This window comes from Anabrus simplex, chromosome 4 (assembly GCF_040414725.1).
Source record: "Anabrus simplex isolate iqAnaSimp1 chromosome 4, ASM4041472v1, whole genome shotgun sequence".
In the NCBI taxonomy this organism is placed as follows: Eukaryota; Metazoa; Arthropoda; class Insecta; order Orthoptera; family Tettigoniidae; genus Anabrus; species Anabrus simplex.
The window spans coordinates 4,499,350-4,515,465 of NC_090268.1; the positions used below are offsets into that span (position 1 = coordinate 4,499,350).

Consider the following 16,116-nt stretch of genomic DNA (forward strand, 5'->3'; position numbering starts at 1 on the left):
CGAAATCTGAAATTGCTTCAGACTTAGGCATTGCTTATACCACGCTATGTACAGTCATCAGTAAAAGAAACGCTGTTTTGGATGAGTTCTTAAAACTGGGTTCAAAATCACCAAAGTGCAGCCGTCAGCAAGAAGGATGGTACATAGATTTGGAGAAAGCACTTTTCACATGGTTCCAGCAAAAGCGGGCTGCAGCTCTACCAATTAGTGCAGACATGCTGAAGGCAAAGGCGATAGATTTAGCTAAAATGATGATTATCACTGTTGCTTTCAAGGCTTCATCGGGATAGTTGCAAGGATATAAATATCGTCATGGAATTACAGGGAGAACAATTTGCGGTGACTCAAAATCTGCAGACGACGTCACGGTGCAACACTGGAAAGGGGAGGTTCTGCCGGGTATCGTAAGCGATTATCAGGCTCCAAACATCTACAACTGTGATGAGACCGGCCTATTCTACCATCTCCTTCTTAATAAGACATTAGCTGAAAAAGGTGACTCATGCCACGGAGGGGAAAAAAGTAAAATTCGTGTAACAGTACTTCTCGCCACCAATGCAGGTGGATCTGACAAACTTCCTCCACTTGTGATAAGAAAATCGAAGAATCCGAGGTGTTTTTAAGGGTGCGAAAATAAAACCTAAGGAAGTTGAATCCAATGGAACAGTGGTTGAAAAAACTGGACATTAAAATGAAAAAGAAACAGAAGAAGATCCTTCATCTTATGGATCGATGTGCAGTACGTCCACCTCAAATCGTTCTGGAGAATGTCCAAATGGAATTTTTCCCTCCTAACTGTACCAGCGCTCTACAACCGCTTGATTTGGGCATCATTGCAAATTCAAAGTGCATTATAGAAAAATGCTGGTTCAACATTTAATAACACTGAGTGATGCAGGAAATGAACCTCTCTCTATTAATTTGCTACAAGCCATGAACTTCATTTCGGCTGCCTGGAAGCAGGTGTCATCTTCCACAATCAGCAACCGTTCCTGCAAAACTGGTGTCTTACGAGAAGAGGCTGCCTCTAATTATGATGTGATTATGGGGACGAAGTTTTGTCTGGTAATGAGCTAACGCTACCGGTGGGTGTATAAAAAATAGAATTCGATACTTTTGTGCATTTCGATGACAATCTGGCCGTATGTGGAGAACTACCAGATGCAGAGATTATTGCTGATGTATGTGATGGACCAGCTACAAGCGATAATGACATTGGAGATGGAGATAACGACTTGAATCTTGACACCTGAACTGAGTGAAGTGTTAAAGTGCAATCGAAGTGTGTAGGCGTTACATCAGTGCGAAAAGTTGAAGTGAAAATGCTTTGAATGCATTATCAAGTTTGCTAAAGGAGGTTTATAATCTTAATGCAAGAAAAGTGAAACAAGTCAAACTATCTGATTTCTTTAAGGCCGGGCCAAGTTCAAAATAATATTTTCTGTCTTAATGTATTTATTATTTGCAAGGATTTACACATGTAGGTCTATTCCATTGGTTTTTCAGTAAATATGTGATGTATTGCATAAGTCTGATTTCTAAGTAATTCTGAGTTACAAGTAGTTTTTTCTCTTCCCCTTGATATACGCGTAAGTCAGGTTCAACTGTATATGTTTATTCCACAAAACTGATTACAACAATGACAGAAACATGCTACAAACACCTGTGAATGAAAGGGGTACACTACAACAATAGAGCAGGAAAGCATTATTGCCTCACATCCAGTGCTGTGTTATGCAATAAATAATCCACACTTAAAGCCAACCTTCAGGTGCTAAAGTCATTTCTTCACCTTCATTGTGTGTTACTGGAAAGTGTATGTATATGCTACAGGTAACTACTGTTATCATCATCATTAGCATTGTTCTGCTTGAATTACTTTAAAGTATTTTCATTCTGTGCAGATTCTGATTTTGAACTGGACCGACCTGAAGATCTTCAGCCAATCAATGACAACAAGATATCGTCTGAACCTGGTAGCAGACCAAGGAGTGGGTAAGATATCATTATTTATTTCCTGAGCATTGTTTTATTCATAATTGGCCTACTCTTGCTTTGATTCTTGCTTTGTTTATGCTGGTTTATGTTTAATGGTAGTGCTTATATCTGTTGTATTTAATGTGGTGAGCACTGTTGGATTTGGACAAAATTTCTCTTCATCATTAAAGGCACTTGAGGAGAGTCTGGCTGTAGGATATCATATAGATCAGATTTTGTTTTTAAGGCAGTGATATTTCATCTAGTGTGATTAGCGTAGATGAAATATTATCTCTAAAACTAAAAGATTTAAAATTGTCGTACATAATTTTGTTCCGGTTACATGAACGAATCGATCGATCAAATTTCATTGTAATTTTTGTCCTAAATGGAGGACAATAATTGCTTTCACGCAAATCAATAGTCAAATTAGTGGTAAATTAATAAACACCGTTATTACTAGAGAAATGTATATACGTACCTAGAGCGACTATTTCGCTGTAGACACAACTGTCTTCTCTGGCTTTCTGCTTCATTATGCTGTCTTTTGTTTCCTTCCTGAGGTCCAGGGATAGCACCGACGAATCAGATTGCTATGCCTGTGAATTCTTGATATCTTTGTCCATCATGATTAGCTCAGGCAGTTCAAATGAGAAAATGGAGGTGAAAATTACATCATAAGTAACACAAAAATGATTTTTGTTGAAAGAAAAATAGCATGATCCCTGGACCAATAATTATAATTATTAATGAGTAGGCCTAATGGGTGCAAAAGTAAAGAAGTTAAGGGATCAAAGACTTCACAAACGAAAGTAAAATGACATACTGAAGCTCTGTGACGTTGTAGAATTCATAGCAAAGTATGTACACCTACATTTCTCTAGTAATGAAATGAAATGGCATATGGCTTTTAGTGATGGGAGTGTCCTAAGAAATGTTTGGCTAGCCAGGTGCAGGTCTTTTGCTTTGACGTCCATAGGCGACCTGTGCGCCGTGATGAGGATGAAATGATGATGAAGATGACGCATACATTCAGCCCCCTTGCCAGCGAAATTAACCAATGATGGTTAAAATTCCTGACCCTGCCGGGAATCGAACCCGGGACCCCTGTGACCAAAGGCCACAGAGCCATGGAGCCGGACTTCTGTAATAATAATGGTATTTATTAATTTACCGCTAATTTGTTTTGTGTAAATGCATCTTCATTTAGGACAACACTTATAATGAAATTTCATGGATACAATTTGTTGCTTCGCTCCTTCTGTTAGGTCCAACTTTCCCTGGGACGCTAGGCTATGTTTCCAGATTTACTTCTGAGACTTCTCCCTTGCCGGATTGCTGGTATTGGCGAACATGGAAATACCACATACATATTATATATTATATATTATATATTATATTATATTATATATTATACCAACGCCAGTAATTTAACATGAAAAGGAAAATCACTGTTGCACACGAGAAAACACTTAGCCAGCAACTACCCATCACATATAATAAACTAGAACAAACAACCTTAGTCAAGTAACAGCTCGCCTGGTGGCCGAGATCATTAAGGCTGTATGGTCTGACACCGTGGTTAGCCGGTTTGAATCCTGTTGGTTGAAAAAGATTTCAGCATCAGAATGTTGATCGACAGGGTACGAGACGTGGTGGTATACCATTTCTAATCACTAGATTCTGTGCCAAAAGCCTGGATTAAATTTCAAACCACTCCACAGTATTCAAATGGAGTGAGAGAATATGACACTGTTGATGGCGATTTGTCCATCGGATGGGAGCTTTAAGCCTTAAACAGACCCCTTACTGTTATGTGCCAGCACCAGCTTTCAGCTTTCACCCTCTCCCTTTCTACTATCACATATCAAGTCATTCATTTCATCTCATTAACTCCTCAGATGAGGTTGATGTCAGGAAGGGCATCTAGTCGTAAACAATCGCTATGAAGATTCATCTTACTTCACATCGGACTCTGTAGAGAAAGGGGATAAGAGATACAGTAGCCTTCTTACTCAAATAACATTTGCTCTTAGATATCACATCAGTGGATAGATGGAAATACATGAAAAAACTGTTTTAATAATATTTATAACACCATTTTGAAAGTTAAAAAATAAATAAAGGTGCAGAATTGTTCACACTCATGAGAACTATGAAACATTACATGTTGCCTTAGTTTCGAAATGGTGGATATATATTCAGCACCTAATGGAAGGAGAGTACACCTGAAATGATGATCCTAACTCAATTAACAGCCCGGGTGATGCCAAGCTTTCCTTTTTGGAAAGTCTTAAAACATATTTTGTCGCATGGCTAGAGGCATGATTTTTTTGCATTAACGGTAAAAAAAAATATTTTGAAGCGATTTTGTGATATCTTTATGAATCATATGTTTCTGGTTAAGAAAATATGGATATTATGTTCTCGAATTAAAGCGATAAGGCCATTAAATTATTTCGCGATAAGCGCGATATTGCAGCAAAATCTGTAGTGAATAACAAACTTGACATTTTGTTCCAAGATTATGTATGAAAAAAAAAGAAGAGCAAAGAAAGATTCATCAACAGGAAATAAATTGTTATCATTAATGTTCTGGAAAATCTCTTAAGACATGGCATCATGGCATCAAAGAAACAGGGTTGGCTCCAGGCTTCTTACCAAACGAAATGTTTGGAATGTTGTTCTTGTGGTGCCTGGTAATCCCACCCCAGCTTGTCTCCACGGCATTGTGCAATCCTGGAATCCCTAATGACGTCTACAAGCAGCACAATTGACTGGTGTATTCCGGCTTCGTGGTCAGGTAAAATTAAGAAAGTGATCACAGACAGTAGCGAAGATGGGTTGCTGGACAAGTGGTATGGTGCACTGCAGAGCTAAACAGTTTGCGAGTGAAGGTTTATACGTTTTGGAAAGCAATATTTTAATGTGTAAATTTTGTAATGTTCGTATCGAGTGGGAGAAAAAGCTGTCTCAGAACATTGTTTTGAAAATAAGGAACATTCAGAACGTAAATTTAGCACTCGAACAGTGAAACGGCAGGCAACAGTAGAACTCTCATTAGAAAAGAAAGCTAAGAGTGAAAAAATATTCACGAAACAACAGCGATGCTACCCAAAGCCAACATCCCGCTGGAGAAGGTAGACGACCCTGCAGTCCGGAAATGGCTTCAAAAGGATGTACTAGGTAAGTACAGTCTATCAATTAAACCTCCACAATTAACGATCAGTGATAGTAATAAAACCTTTAATGATTAATTTTAGAATTTCATTAAAGCGGTACGGCAATATCTATTTCGTGAAATAATGCGAAAATTAGTATCCTTCTCGCAAAATCAGTCAAAAATTAATGCGAAAAAATTGTGCTTTTACGCATGTCTTACACAATGATGATAAACTTAGTAGTGAAATGTTCAGACATTAAAGATATAATTGGGAGACATGAATGCAGAAAACTCTATTGACTCTAACCACTGATGTCTTTAACCAACATGGGCCAACTTCAACGTGAGTAGTCTACTTGATAACAGTTAACCACAGCATGAATCAGAAGATCAAAATGATGTATGCAGATTACTTTTTTGTCATCAAATTCAAAATAGTCACTTCTCTCTTAATGTTCAGTTCCTTAGAAAACTTAAGAATAGTTGTATGAGAGGCATTGCCATAGTTCGACTTAAACCCGGTTCACAACACGATCAAAATAAGCACATTCTCACATTACTGCATTTAATTACAGATCCAAAGTGTCCACTGACTCATATAAATACACTCGCATAATTATATTCTACTACAAATCTAATATTTATCTTCAACTTTCATGAAATTATACCGACTGCATGCGAAAACAACAAACCCAACATGCCCGGCTATTCGATTCACCATCTTGGTACAATTTGAGAGTAGCGTTAAAGTCTAAGGATTGGATTTCGTCTTCCTGCACCCTGAGTGGTGAGTGAGTGGCTGCATGGTTTTGATCCGTATTGAATTGTGATCACAGTAATAATTATTAAACTAATGTCGTAATGGTCCACCTTTTCAACCCTATAATATGCAACCTTTGTATTACATTTCTAAACTAGGGACTAATTTCGGCTTTGGCTGGCCACCATCAGCCTTAATGTAATACATCTGATAACTAAAACAAACACACAATTGACATTAAAAATTTGGGATGAACTATGAGTAAAATATGACAAAATTAAATTAGGCTCTAAATTCTTAGCATCACGTTAAAATGTTCCCGTAGTGCTTGTTGTTAAAATCATGCTGAAATGCTGTTGGACATTGTCAGGTTGGCACACAAAGATATGGTTAAAACCAACACGTTCTTAATTTGTGGCTGGTATATATTCGCAATTCATTACGGTGTCCATGAAATGAACTTGAATAAATTATAGATAAAATTAATGAACTGAAGGAGAGAGCGTGGCATAGGTTATATGAGACTTACCTCCCGTTGCAGCATGTGGTGCATGGCCTATTGTTGTGTGCCTCATTCTAACAGTTGTGAGATTCAAAGAAAAAGGAAGAGGCGGGCAAGGGGAGAGATCGGGGATGGAAAGGGGGAAGGGGGATTAAGGCAGGGCGGAAGGATGTGGGAAAACAGATGGCTATCCAGTAATCGGGAGATAGTGGGTTCGAGGCCCACTGTCGGCAGCCCTGAAGATGGTTTTCCGTGGTTTCCCATTTTCACACCAGGCAGATGCTGGGGCTGTACCTTAAGGCCACGGCTGCTTCCTTCCCATTCCTAGGCCTTTCCTATCCCATCGTCGCCATAAGACATAACTGTGTCGGTGCGACGTAAAGCACAATAGCAAATTATTATTATTTAGTGTATGGCATTAAATATAAAAAACACACAATCACAAATTAAATATACAGTACGCTATGTAGGTTACAATTTCACCATCAAGCTCTGCAAATAGTCTATGAAGGATTTGGATCAAGAAAGTCTTTTGGGCTGCCCTGATAAGCACTCAGGGGGTACTGTTCCACTATATGACGAATTGTTTGGTTAGGGGCACCGCAGCTACATTCCGGGGAGGGAAGTTTGCCCAATTTATAGAGGAAGTCAGCACACTTTCCATGGCCTGTCCTGATACGATTGAGGGTTGTCCAGGTTTTGCAAAGTAGGTCAAATCTTTTTGGAATAGTTGTTATACAGGGGAAGTTCTGATACTCAGCTGGAGCCATAGAAGTCCGTTCTTGAAACCAATCCTGCTGCAGGCTGAATTTGTCAACTAGGATTTTGGCACTCCTTATTGGTGGATTTCTGGACCGAAGTTTGTTGTTCAGCTTCTGGTACTCATGCAACAAGGCATTCTTTCTCCGTAGGTGAGGTGGAGGAATATGGCTCAGAACTGGTAGCCAAGAAGTGGGGGTAGATTTTATGGTTCCCGATATAATGTGCAAAGTATGATTTAGCTGAGTATCAACTAGTTTTGTGTAACAGCTGTTCCGCCAGACTGGAGAGCAAAATTCTGCAGTTGAGAAGACAAGGGCAAGGGCTGAAGTTCGTAAGTTCGAAGCAGAAGAACCCCAGGTGGTGCCACACAGTTTGTGGATGATATTGTTCCGTAACTGGAGTTTAGCTTTTGTCATCTTCAGATGTTCCTTGAAGGACAGTGTTCTGTCAAGGGTTACTCCGAGATATTTTGGGTGTTTGTTGTGGGGAAGTCTAGCGTTCTGGAATTTGACATTAAGTTCATGGTGGGCCAGTTTGTTGTTGAGATGGAAACATGAGACTTCAGTTTTACTCAAACTTGGCCAAGTCTCCACTTACGAAAGTACTGATCTAAGCTGGCGAGATCAGCTGTCAGCGTATCTTCGCTGTTCTCCATAGATTTCCCCTGGGTTGCAAATGCCCAGTCATCTGCATAACCAAATGCTTTAGAGGCTGTTTTCGGTAAGTCTGATAAGTTAAACAGCAGAGGTGCTAGTACCGATCCTTGAGGAAGACTGTTATTAAGGATCCTTTCCTTACTTGTCTTGTTTCCCCAAATTACACGAAACCTCTTGTCTATAAGCATGTTTTCTATGAGCTTGGCAATTTTCTTGCAAGATATTACTCGAAGCAGTTTGTAGATGAGTCCTTGCCTCCATACTGTATCGTATGCTGCAGTAAGGTCCACGAACACAACTGAGGTTTAGTTGATTTTGAAAACCAGCTTCAATATGTGTAGTCAGAGAAAGAACTGGTCTGTGCAACTTCGATTTGGGCGAAAGCCCGCTTGTTCAATGGGTAGATGGTCAAGAACTACTGAGCCAATTCTATTGTAAAGAAGTCTCTCCAGTAATTTGTAAACCACACTCAGAAGTGCAATTGGGCGGTAGTTTTGAGGATTTTTACAAGATTTACCTGGTTTGAGAATGGCGATGATCTTTGTCTGTTTCAGAAATCGAGGGATGGACTCTGTTTCTAAGATATTGGAGTAGAACTTGGCTAACCAGATCATTGCATATTTCCCAGCATGCACTAAAAATTCTGAGTGAATGCCATCAAAACCAGGGGCTTTTCCTGATTTCACATCTTTTAAAGCTATAGCAACTTCCTCTCGAGAGAATGGACAGGAAAATCTGCTGCCCTCAAGACTGTCTGATTTCAAGGCTCTGATTTCCCTTTTGATTGCAATGGTATGGTCGCGATCTTTAGGAGCATTTGAACTTGACACGATATGAGATGCAACTTTGTTGGGGTTTATAGGAATATTGTCTCGAGCTACTCGGCTCCCATCTCCTAATTTCTTAACAAGGACCATGCCTTCCTGCTTGAATGTTTGAATTTAAAGATAAAAATTTCATTGTTCCGTATTGAAAGTATTAATGTTAAAAATTAAATAATTGAAAAAGAGGTTCAACCTATTCAATACATTGGAAAGAAATGTAGTGATTACATTTTTATTTAATAGTAAATATAAATGGGACCGGTTTCGACCCTAGTCCAGGTCATCGTCAGCCGTAAAAACATGTAAAACAATGCATATGAAAAAGAAAAAGATTAATTAAACTCTGGATCGGTATAAGATGAAACAGTACGTAATATTAAGAATGACTAAGGTTAAGTTATGAGTAGGTTCCCACCTTCCAATACTTATCAATTTCTATATAATAGGCTTATTAATTACATAATATAAACCATATAATCTCTAGTACATGTTTCGTTCCGATTATGGAACATCTTCAGCTAAAATTTGATAAAATGGCAAGACAATTAAAATACATTGATGTTGTGATGATACAAAAGCTAAAAGATATGATAAAATGGCTCGAAGGTTAAAAACATATGATAACCTTCGAGCCATTTTATCATATCTTTTAGCTTTTGTATCATCACAACATCAATGTATTTTAATTGTCTTGCCATTTTATCAAATTTTAGCTGAAGATGTTCCATAATCGGAACGAAACATGTACTAGAGATTATATGGTTTATATTATGTAATTAATAAGCCTATTATATAGAAATTGATAAGTATTGGAAGGTGGGAACCTACTCATAACTTAACCTTAGTTGTGCTGAGCCAATACGGAATAAATATGAGATTTATAAGCTGCGATATTAAGAATGGTAGTATGGCACATGCAATGATAGGCAAAGTCTCACAATGTTTATGAATATTGGAGAACAGTCAAAAGGGTCAGTTTCCACACTCTGTCAGGCATAAAGTCACAACACTATCAAATAATATATGAAGATCATAAATAACTTGAAGTCGCAGACGAATAGATTTGTAGAAGCAAACCGCCAGCTCCCGGTGATCAGCGCGGCACATTCAAGGTCATGCGCTGATCACTCTTCTATGTTCAGAGTTTAATTAATCTTTTTCTTTTTCATATGCATTGTTTTACATGTTTTTACGGCTGACGATGACTTGGACTAGGGTCGAAACCGGTCCCATTTATATTTACTATTAAATAAAAATGTAATCACTACATTTCTTTCCTATGTATTGAATAGGTTGAACCTCTTTTTCAATTATTTAATTTTTAACGATGAATGTTCGAAGTCGAGGTTTTCAACTGTTTCTGTCTATTTCTGTCGGCGAGCACAGCTGTGTCCTTGTCTCCAGTTGTTTGGAATTCTTGATACAGTTCTTCACTAGCTTCGCTCCATCCAGAAATATATTCCTTTCGATAACCCCTAGGTATAAACTTCTTTGCTGTGCTTATTACGGCACCTGTGAATCTCTCGTAGTTGTCACTTGTTGGGGGAATCCATCCCAATACCTTATAAAGCTGTTCAGTAAAGGCAGGCCAGTTTGCCTTTCGGAAGTTCCAGCATGGATGAGTAGTACTTGAAACAAGTGGGACTTCTATTCCGATCTCTATTACAACTGGCCAGTGTTGGCTATGAGGAAAGCTGGAGAGAACTTTTCGCGTAACTAGAGGGGTGCAGTTGTTATTAGACACAAAACACAAGTCAGGATTAGACTCTTGTCCCCATGCTGCTGATCTAAAAGTGCAGAGATCTTTAGCATCATAAATAAGATGGAGGTTGTGATCCTCGGCCCATGAAACCAAAAATTCCCCATTCTCATCACTAGAAGTGTATCTCCATTGTTCATGATGACTGTTAAAATCCCCAAGGTAGATAGCTGGATGTGGCTGGTGTTGGATAACACTAGGGGGCCATTGCTCAGCTGGAGGTTTGTACACATTAGTGACTATAATGTCGTGTCTTACATATGTTGCGACCCCGTAGCTCCTAAAAGATCATAGCCAGGAATTTTTCCTCTAGAGTGCAGTTGATCTTCATCTGCTGCATGAGTTTCCTGGATAACAATCATATCAATATTTTTATCAAGGGATATTCTCGATAGTAGCTCGCCCTTAGCTCGACTCATTCCTTCTATGTTCAGCTGGAGAATTCTGATCATTGGTCCTAGATTTCTACATAGCGGGCCCTTAGAAGAACCATTTCCATTATATTTTGCCATTGTGATGAGTTTTAAGCCAGGAGATCTCTAGGATTATCTGGCTGTCAAATGCTGACGTTCATTTCGGTAATGGAAAATATTTTCCAACTACCTTAGCAGGGGCACCACGGGCAGGAATCAGCTCCATCCCCACAATAGCAAAAAAGCAAAACAAAACAAAAAAACAGATGGCATGAAAAACTGAATTATGACTTGTTGGTTTGATGTTTCTAAAAATGGGAATTAGAAGGTCAAACAGGACATTTGGCTTTTCTAAAATGTCATTAAGATTATGTTTCAGGTTAAAATATTGATCTACCGAGCTCGATAGCTGCAGTCACTTAAGTGCGGCCAGTCTCCAGTAATTGGGAGATAGTGGGTTCGAGTCCCACTGTCGGCAGCCTTGAAGATGGTTTTCCATGTTTCCCATTTTCACACCATGCAAATGCCGGGGCTGTACCATAATTAAGGTCACGGCCGCTTCCTTCCACCTCCTAGGCCTTTCCTATCCCATCGTCACCATGAGACCTATCTGTGTCAGTGAGACATAAAGCAAAAAAAAAAAAAAGATCTATATGTATGAAGCAGTTTTCAGTAATGTTAAGGAGGGGTCCTCTGTTGATGCTTTTGAGAATTTCTTGAACGTATTCGTGATTTGGTGAATCGTCGGGTTATTATACGTAAATGTGCTCAAACTTATCAGGGGCATGCCACATCTCACAAATTGCAAGCCCACTTTACCTGGTCAAGGAGAATCTTATTGCACTTGCAACCAGCTACTTTATTCTTGATCTTCCATCTCTCCTGTCTTCATCAAAGCCTTCTGTTACCAAATACAGCTGTATGTGAATGGTTTGCACTTGAAGTGTAGGACTCAGTACCATTCACAGCTCTGGGCTTGTGTTTTGTAAATTGTTATTTTCACTTCCTTGAAATATCTCAAGTTTTCATTACATTACTAAAAGGCAGTAGTTACCAAAGACAGTTTACTATGTTTATAATCATTGAGCCCAGAAATAAGGTACTATCTCTGCATTTTTCAGGAGAGATTGTAGAAGACTCGCAGGAAAACTAGACACATGGCAGCTGTATGGCCCTTCCTTCAAATCACTCTGGCTTCTGTCCCATCCTCTGAGCACACAGTACTGTGTTCTTTGAGAACACATGGAAAGGGAGATCTCTGAAGAAGAAGAATTTGAATTTGTCTTCCTTTCTTTCTTCCTTTCTTTCTTTCTTTCTTTCTTTCTTTCTTTCTTTATCTCCAGTGCAGTTAGTGTTTCTACTGTGTCCCTGTCTCTATAAAATATTTTTAAGGGTTAAATTTATCCTACGCAACAAAAATGTTCCACCATTTTCAGATCATACCTGTTTAAAAAATTTTGATTTGCAGATTGAGTTTACCCATCTCTGGCTTTCTGCCCCTTTGAAGTATTTTTGTATTTCTGTAACCCATTGTATCTGTATAAACTTCTTTTGTTATTTTGTGAACTTTTCTGATGTTCCCATTGTCCTTTCATAGCAGTTATTAAGTCTGGACCCTCCATGATCTTGGTGCGGTTGGTGTATGTTTAACCTGTTAGAATTTCGTTATAGCATGATTGTAATATCATCTGAATGAATGGCTTCATATTTTATTTATAAAAAGGCAGCTTTTTGTGTACAAATCTGGGAAAGAAAGTTTTAGCTATGAAGTCACTTCCCATGGTAAACTTTCCTGCTGTGTTATATCCTTCCTTGTTGTTTTCATGGATTTATTATTCCATCATTTAGACAACAAAACCTTGACTGTAGTGCTTTTTTCAGGATACGGATAGTTTTGCAAACATTGTTGCCCTGCCTCACTCATTAAAATACACTTTCTGACATAAACAATGATCAGCTGAAAATTTCCCAGTCCTCAAGTTAAAGCAAGATCAAACGAAAAAATTTTAATAATTGAGACATTTATTGTATCCAATAATAATAAATCACTCATTATTACAGAATTGAGTTAGTGAGTTTCTGTCACATTTGTCACCACAGAGCTTACAGATGCACTGTGTGTCCGACTGATGTCCTGTCATACTTTGATCAAAGCCGTTCACTGAAAATGTGACAGTTTGTGCAGTGGCAGAGTCCAATCTCGTGATATCATTGCGTCTCTAGCGTAGAAATCACTCCATACTTCTTTTACAGATCAGAAATTAGCTGTTGAAAGGCAGGTGTAAACGGAAGAAGTAGCTTCAACCCCAGTTCTTCCATAAAGTAGGGCTCACTCGTTAACAGATGCACTAGACAGGACGGTGTGTATTTTGAGAGGCTTGACTTCGAGATGAGGCTAAACCGTAAGTAATGACTGGAGCCATTTTCGGGTGAAAAAGACTTACAGCTGACAGACTAGGGACATTTCTTATGGCCTTTATCGTGGCATTTACTCAGTCTCCCATATAATAAATAAAAATTTAAATGATAATGTACGCTTCAAATTGACCTAATACTTCTTTTCACGTTCTTCACAGAATAGATACGTGTGCAACTTTATTGGCAAAGTGTGTATTAGTAAGATAACAAATATTTTGTTGTGAAAGGCCGTTGCACAGGGCAAGCTATACGACGTTTGACGCCAACCGTTCCGAACAAGTCTGCTCAGTGTGTATCAGGAAGTGTAAAAATGATTTGAATGAAATTGTAGTATGTTCAGTGAATCAGTGCAGTTTGTATCTTTGGGGATAAGAGCTACTTTTCTGGAATATGAAAATCAACCTGCTGAATGCTTCAAATGGTGTGTAGTTTACAACATATTACTACAATGGGCATGTGGTAATTTATTGAAGAGCTGCACATACATCATGTCGCACAGAATCACTATGATGTGTATAAATATGTATGAGACCAGGACTACCAGTGAATTCATAGGGAACAGGGGTCAATAAAATCAATAACTGCTGCTCAAGACCTGACTGATAGTCAGAGCTGATTGGAAACATGGGGCAGGCAAGCCTCAGGGTGTGACTATGGGTTTAAAAGAAGGGATCATTTTGAGGTACATGATTTGGTTTGTGATTAATAACTCCAAAACCAAAAGACATATGAAGGTGGTTAAGATGTTTAAAGGTAGAGCATTTTGACACCTTACATTCACATAACGAAATGGTCTGAATCACAAAATAACAGCATTATCAAAGTCTATTGTTAGAAAAATTCTCTGAGCCCAAGATGATGATACCACAATGTCCCATGACCCTTAGAGTAAAGTTAAACAGGCGGTGAAAAAATGAATATTTATCAATTTGCTTCATATTGATATCGGAATGTAAATTCAGACCCATGATATGTTTATTATTGAATAGAGAATCTTATACCCAACATAACGGTACCAATGCAGTAGACATACTAGGGCGCTAAATATTTACTCAATCGAAACATACCTTGAAATTTTGCTGAAATTATTGACGCCCTATAGGAAGCTGCCTTACCAAGAATTAACTGTGAGTTTTAACTGGGTGGTTCTAAAATCTGAAACCAGAATCCTGAGAAACCTAGTAATACAGCTACATGGGATGTTAGTGATGTTTGGACAGCCCTCGAGCGATACCCCAAATGCTGCTGCTCTCATGCGACTTATTCCAGGTTTGATTTCAGAATCTTCCCTTTAAAACTCTCAGCTAATTTTTGGTATGTGAGCTTTCCGTAGGGTGTAGTTGATTTTAGTACAATTTCAGATAGATTTTGATATGAACTCATCGGTAGTTGGCTTGTTAGGACGATTAAGGTAGAACTTGCATAGTGTAAGAAATTTTTAAAATTGCCAAAATATGTTTTGAAATATATTCTTAGCCATCCTCATTCCTTTTTTTTTGCTAGTTGTTTTTTTACGTCGCACCGACACAGATAGGTCTTACGGCGACGATGGGACAGGAAAGGGCTAGGAGTGTGAAGGAAGCGGCCGTGGCCTTAATTAAGGTACAGCCCCAGCATTTGCCTGGTGTGAAAATGGGAAACCACGGAAAACCATTTTCAGGGCTGCCGACAGTGGGGTTCGAACCTACTATCTCCCGAATACTGGATACTGGCCGCACTTAAGCGACTGCAGCTATCGAGCTCGGTCATCCTCATTCCTAGGGAACCAGTCAGGTAAGCTAATTGACAGTAAATAACATCAATAAAAAAAAGAACCATAAGATGAAATCAGTTCATTGATTTTTATTTCTTATTTATTTACTGACTTGATGCCATGTAGTTATATTCAGCATTTTTTTAAAGAAAAATGGTATTTAAATTACTATCTAATGTACCTTTCATTTCATCCGAAGTTGGACTCTAGTCGGGCGATGTTGTCTCGAGTAGGAAATGGAGAATCATCTGACCTGTTATCAGCTGCCTGCATACAGGAAGGAAGTATGGCAACTTGCTAATTTAAAGCTTGACATTGATATAGCAAGTTCCTTTTTGATTAGACATGATTAGTTCAGTGACTTTTGTTACTGGCTTCCTTCCTGGGTTCAAATCTCAGTCGATACTGGGTTGAGATTTTCATCTCAGAAATCATGTGGTTTGCCTTTGCTGGCAGGACCTAGTGTTTACATTGTGCTATGTCTTCTGGTATAGGCTAGAGCAATTTTGTTACCTTCATTGACCTTTGCTTTGACAATATGAAAGTGACTGAGGGATGAGTGATGCGTCCCTGCCATGAATGGTGTGAAAATGTTGCTCATAGGGTCGGATGATTTCAGTGGGCTTGTAATAGCAACTCTGAGGGAAGCAACGGGAAACTACCTCATTTCCCTAGTGTGCCTCTTCAGTGATGCCTAAGCCATCTATGACAGCTGTTGAGAATCCAACCAGCCTTAGGGCTGAGGACCAAACATACATCATGTGGTGTCACACACAGTCAAAATTGAAATGAGCCTGGGTGGTTCCAGTGACTTAGAAAATACCTGGAATAAGCTGATCAGTTTGATATCACTATCCGTTTGTCATCTCATCAACTACTCTGTATAAAAATGTATCCTTCCATAATGCCTCTTTATGTCAATCTATCATCAATGATCCACATTTAGGGCTATCACCCAGGTGGCAGATTGCCTATCAGTTTTTTCAAACATTTTCAAAGAACTTGGATAATTTTCGAACATTACTCCTCATCCTCTGAATGAATATTTGTCCTCCTGAATTCCCTACTTTTAGTCCAGCTTCAGGGGTCCTGGGTTTGATTCCCGGCAGGGTCAGGAATTTTAACCATC

General features: G+C 38.8%; 1 protein-coding gene across 3 annotated transcripts in view; it reads left to right on the forward strand.

Moving 5' to 3' along the window:
• Kap3 (kinesin associated protein 3) overlaps positions 1-16,116 on the forward strand; it is a 388,285-nt gene that overhangs the window by 357,356 nt on the left and 14,813 nt on the right. For all 3 annotated transcript variants that reach the window (XM_067144995.2, XM_067144996.2, XM_067144998.2), the window contains one exon: positions 1,905-1,995. In XM_067144995.2, the coding sequence (XP_067001096.1) occupies positions 1,905-1,995 (91 nt within the window). The remainder of the gene's footprint in view (positions 1-1,904; positions 1,996-16,116) is intronic.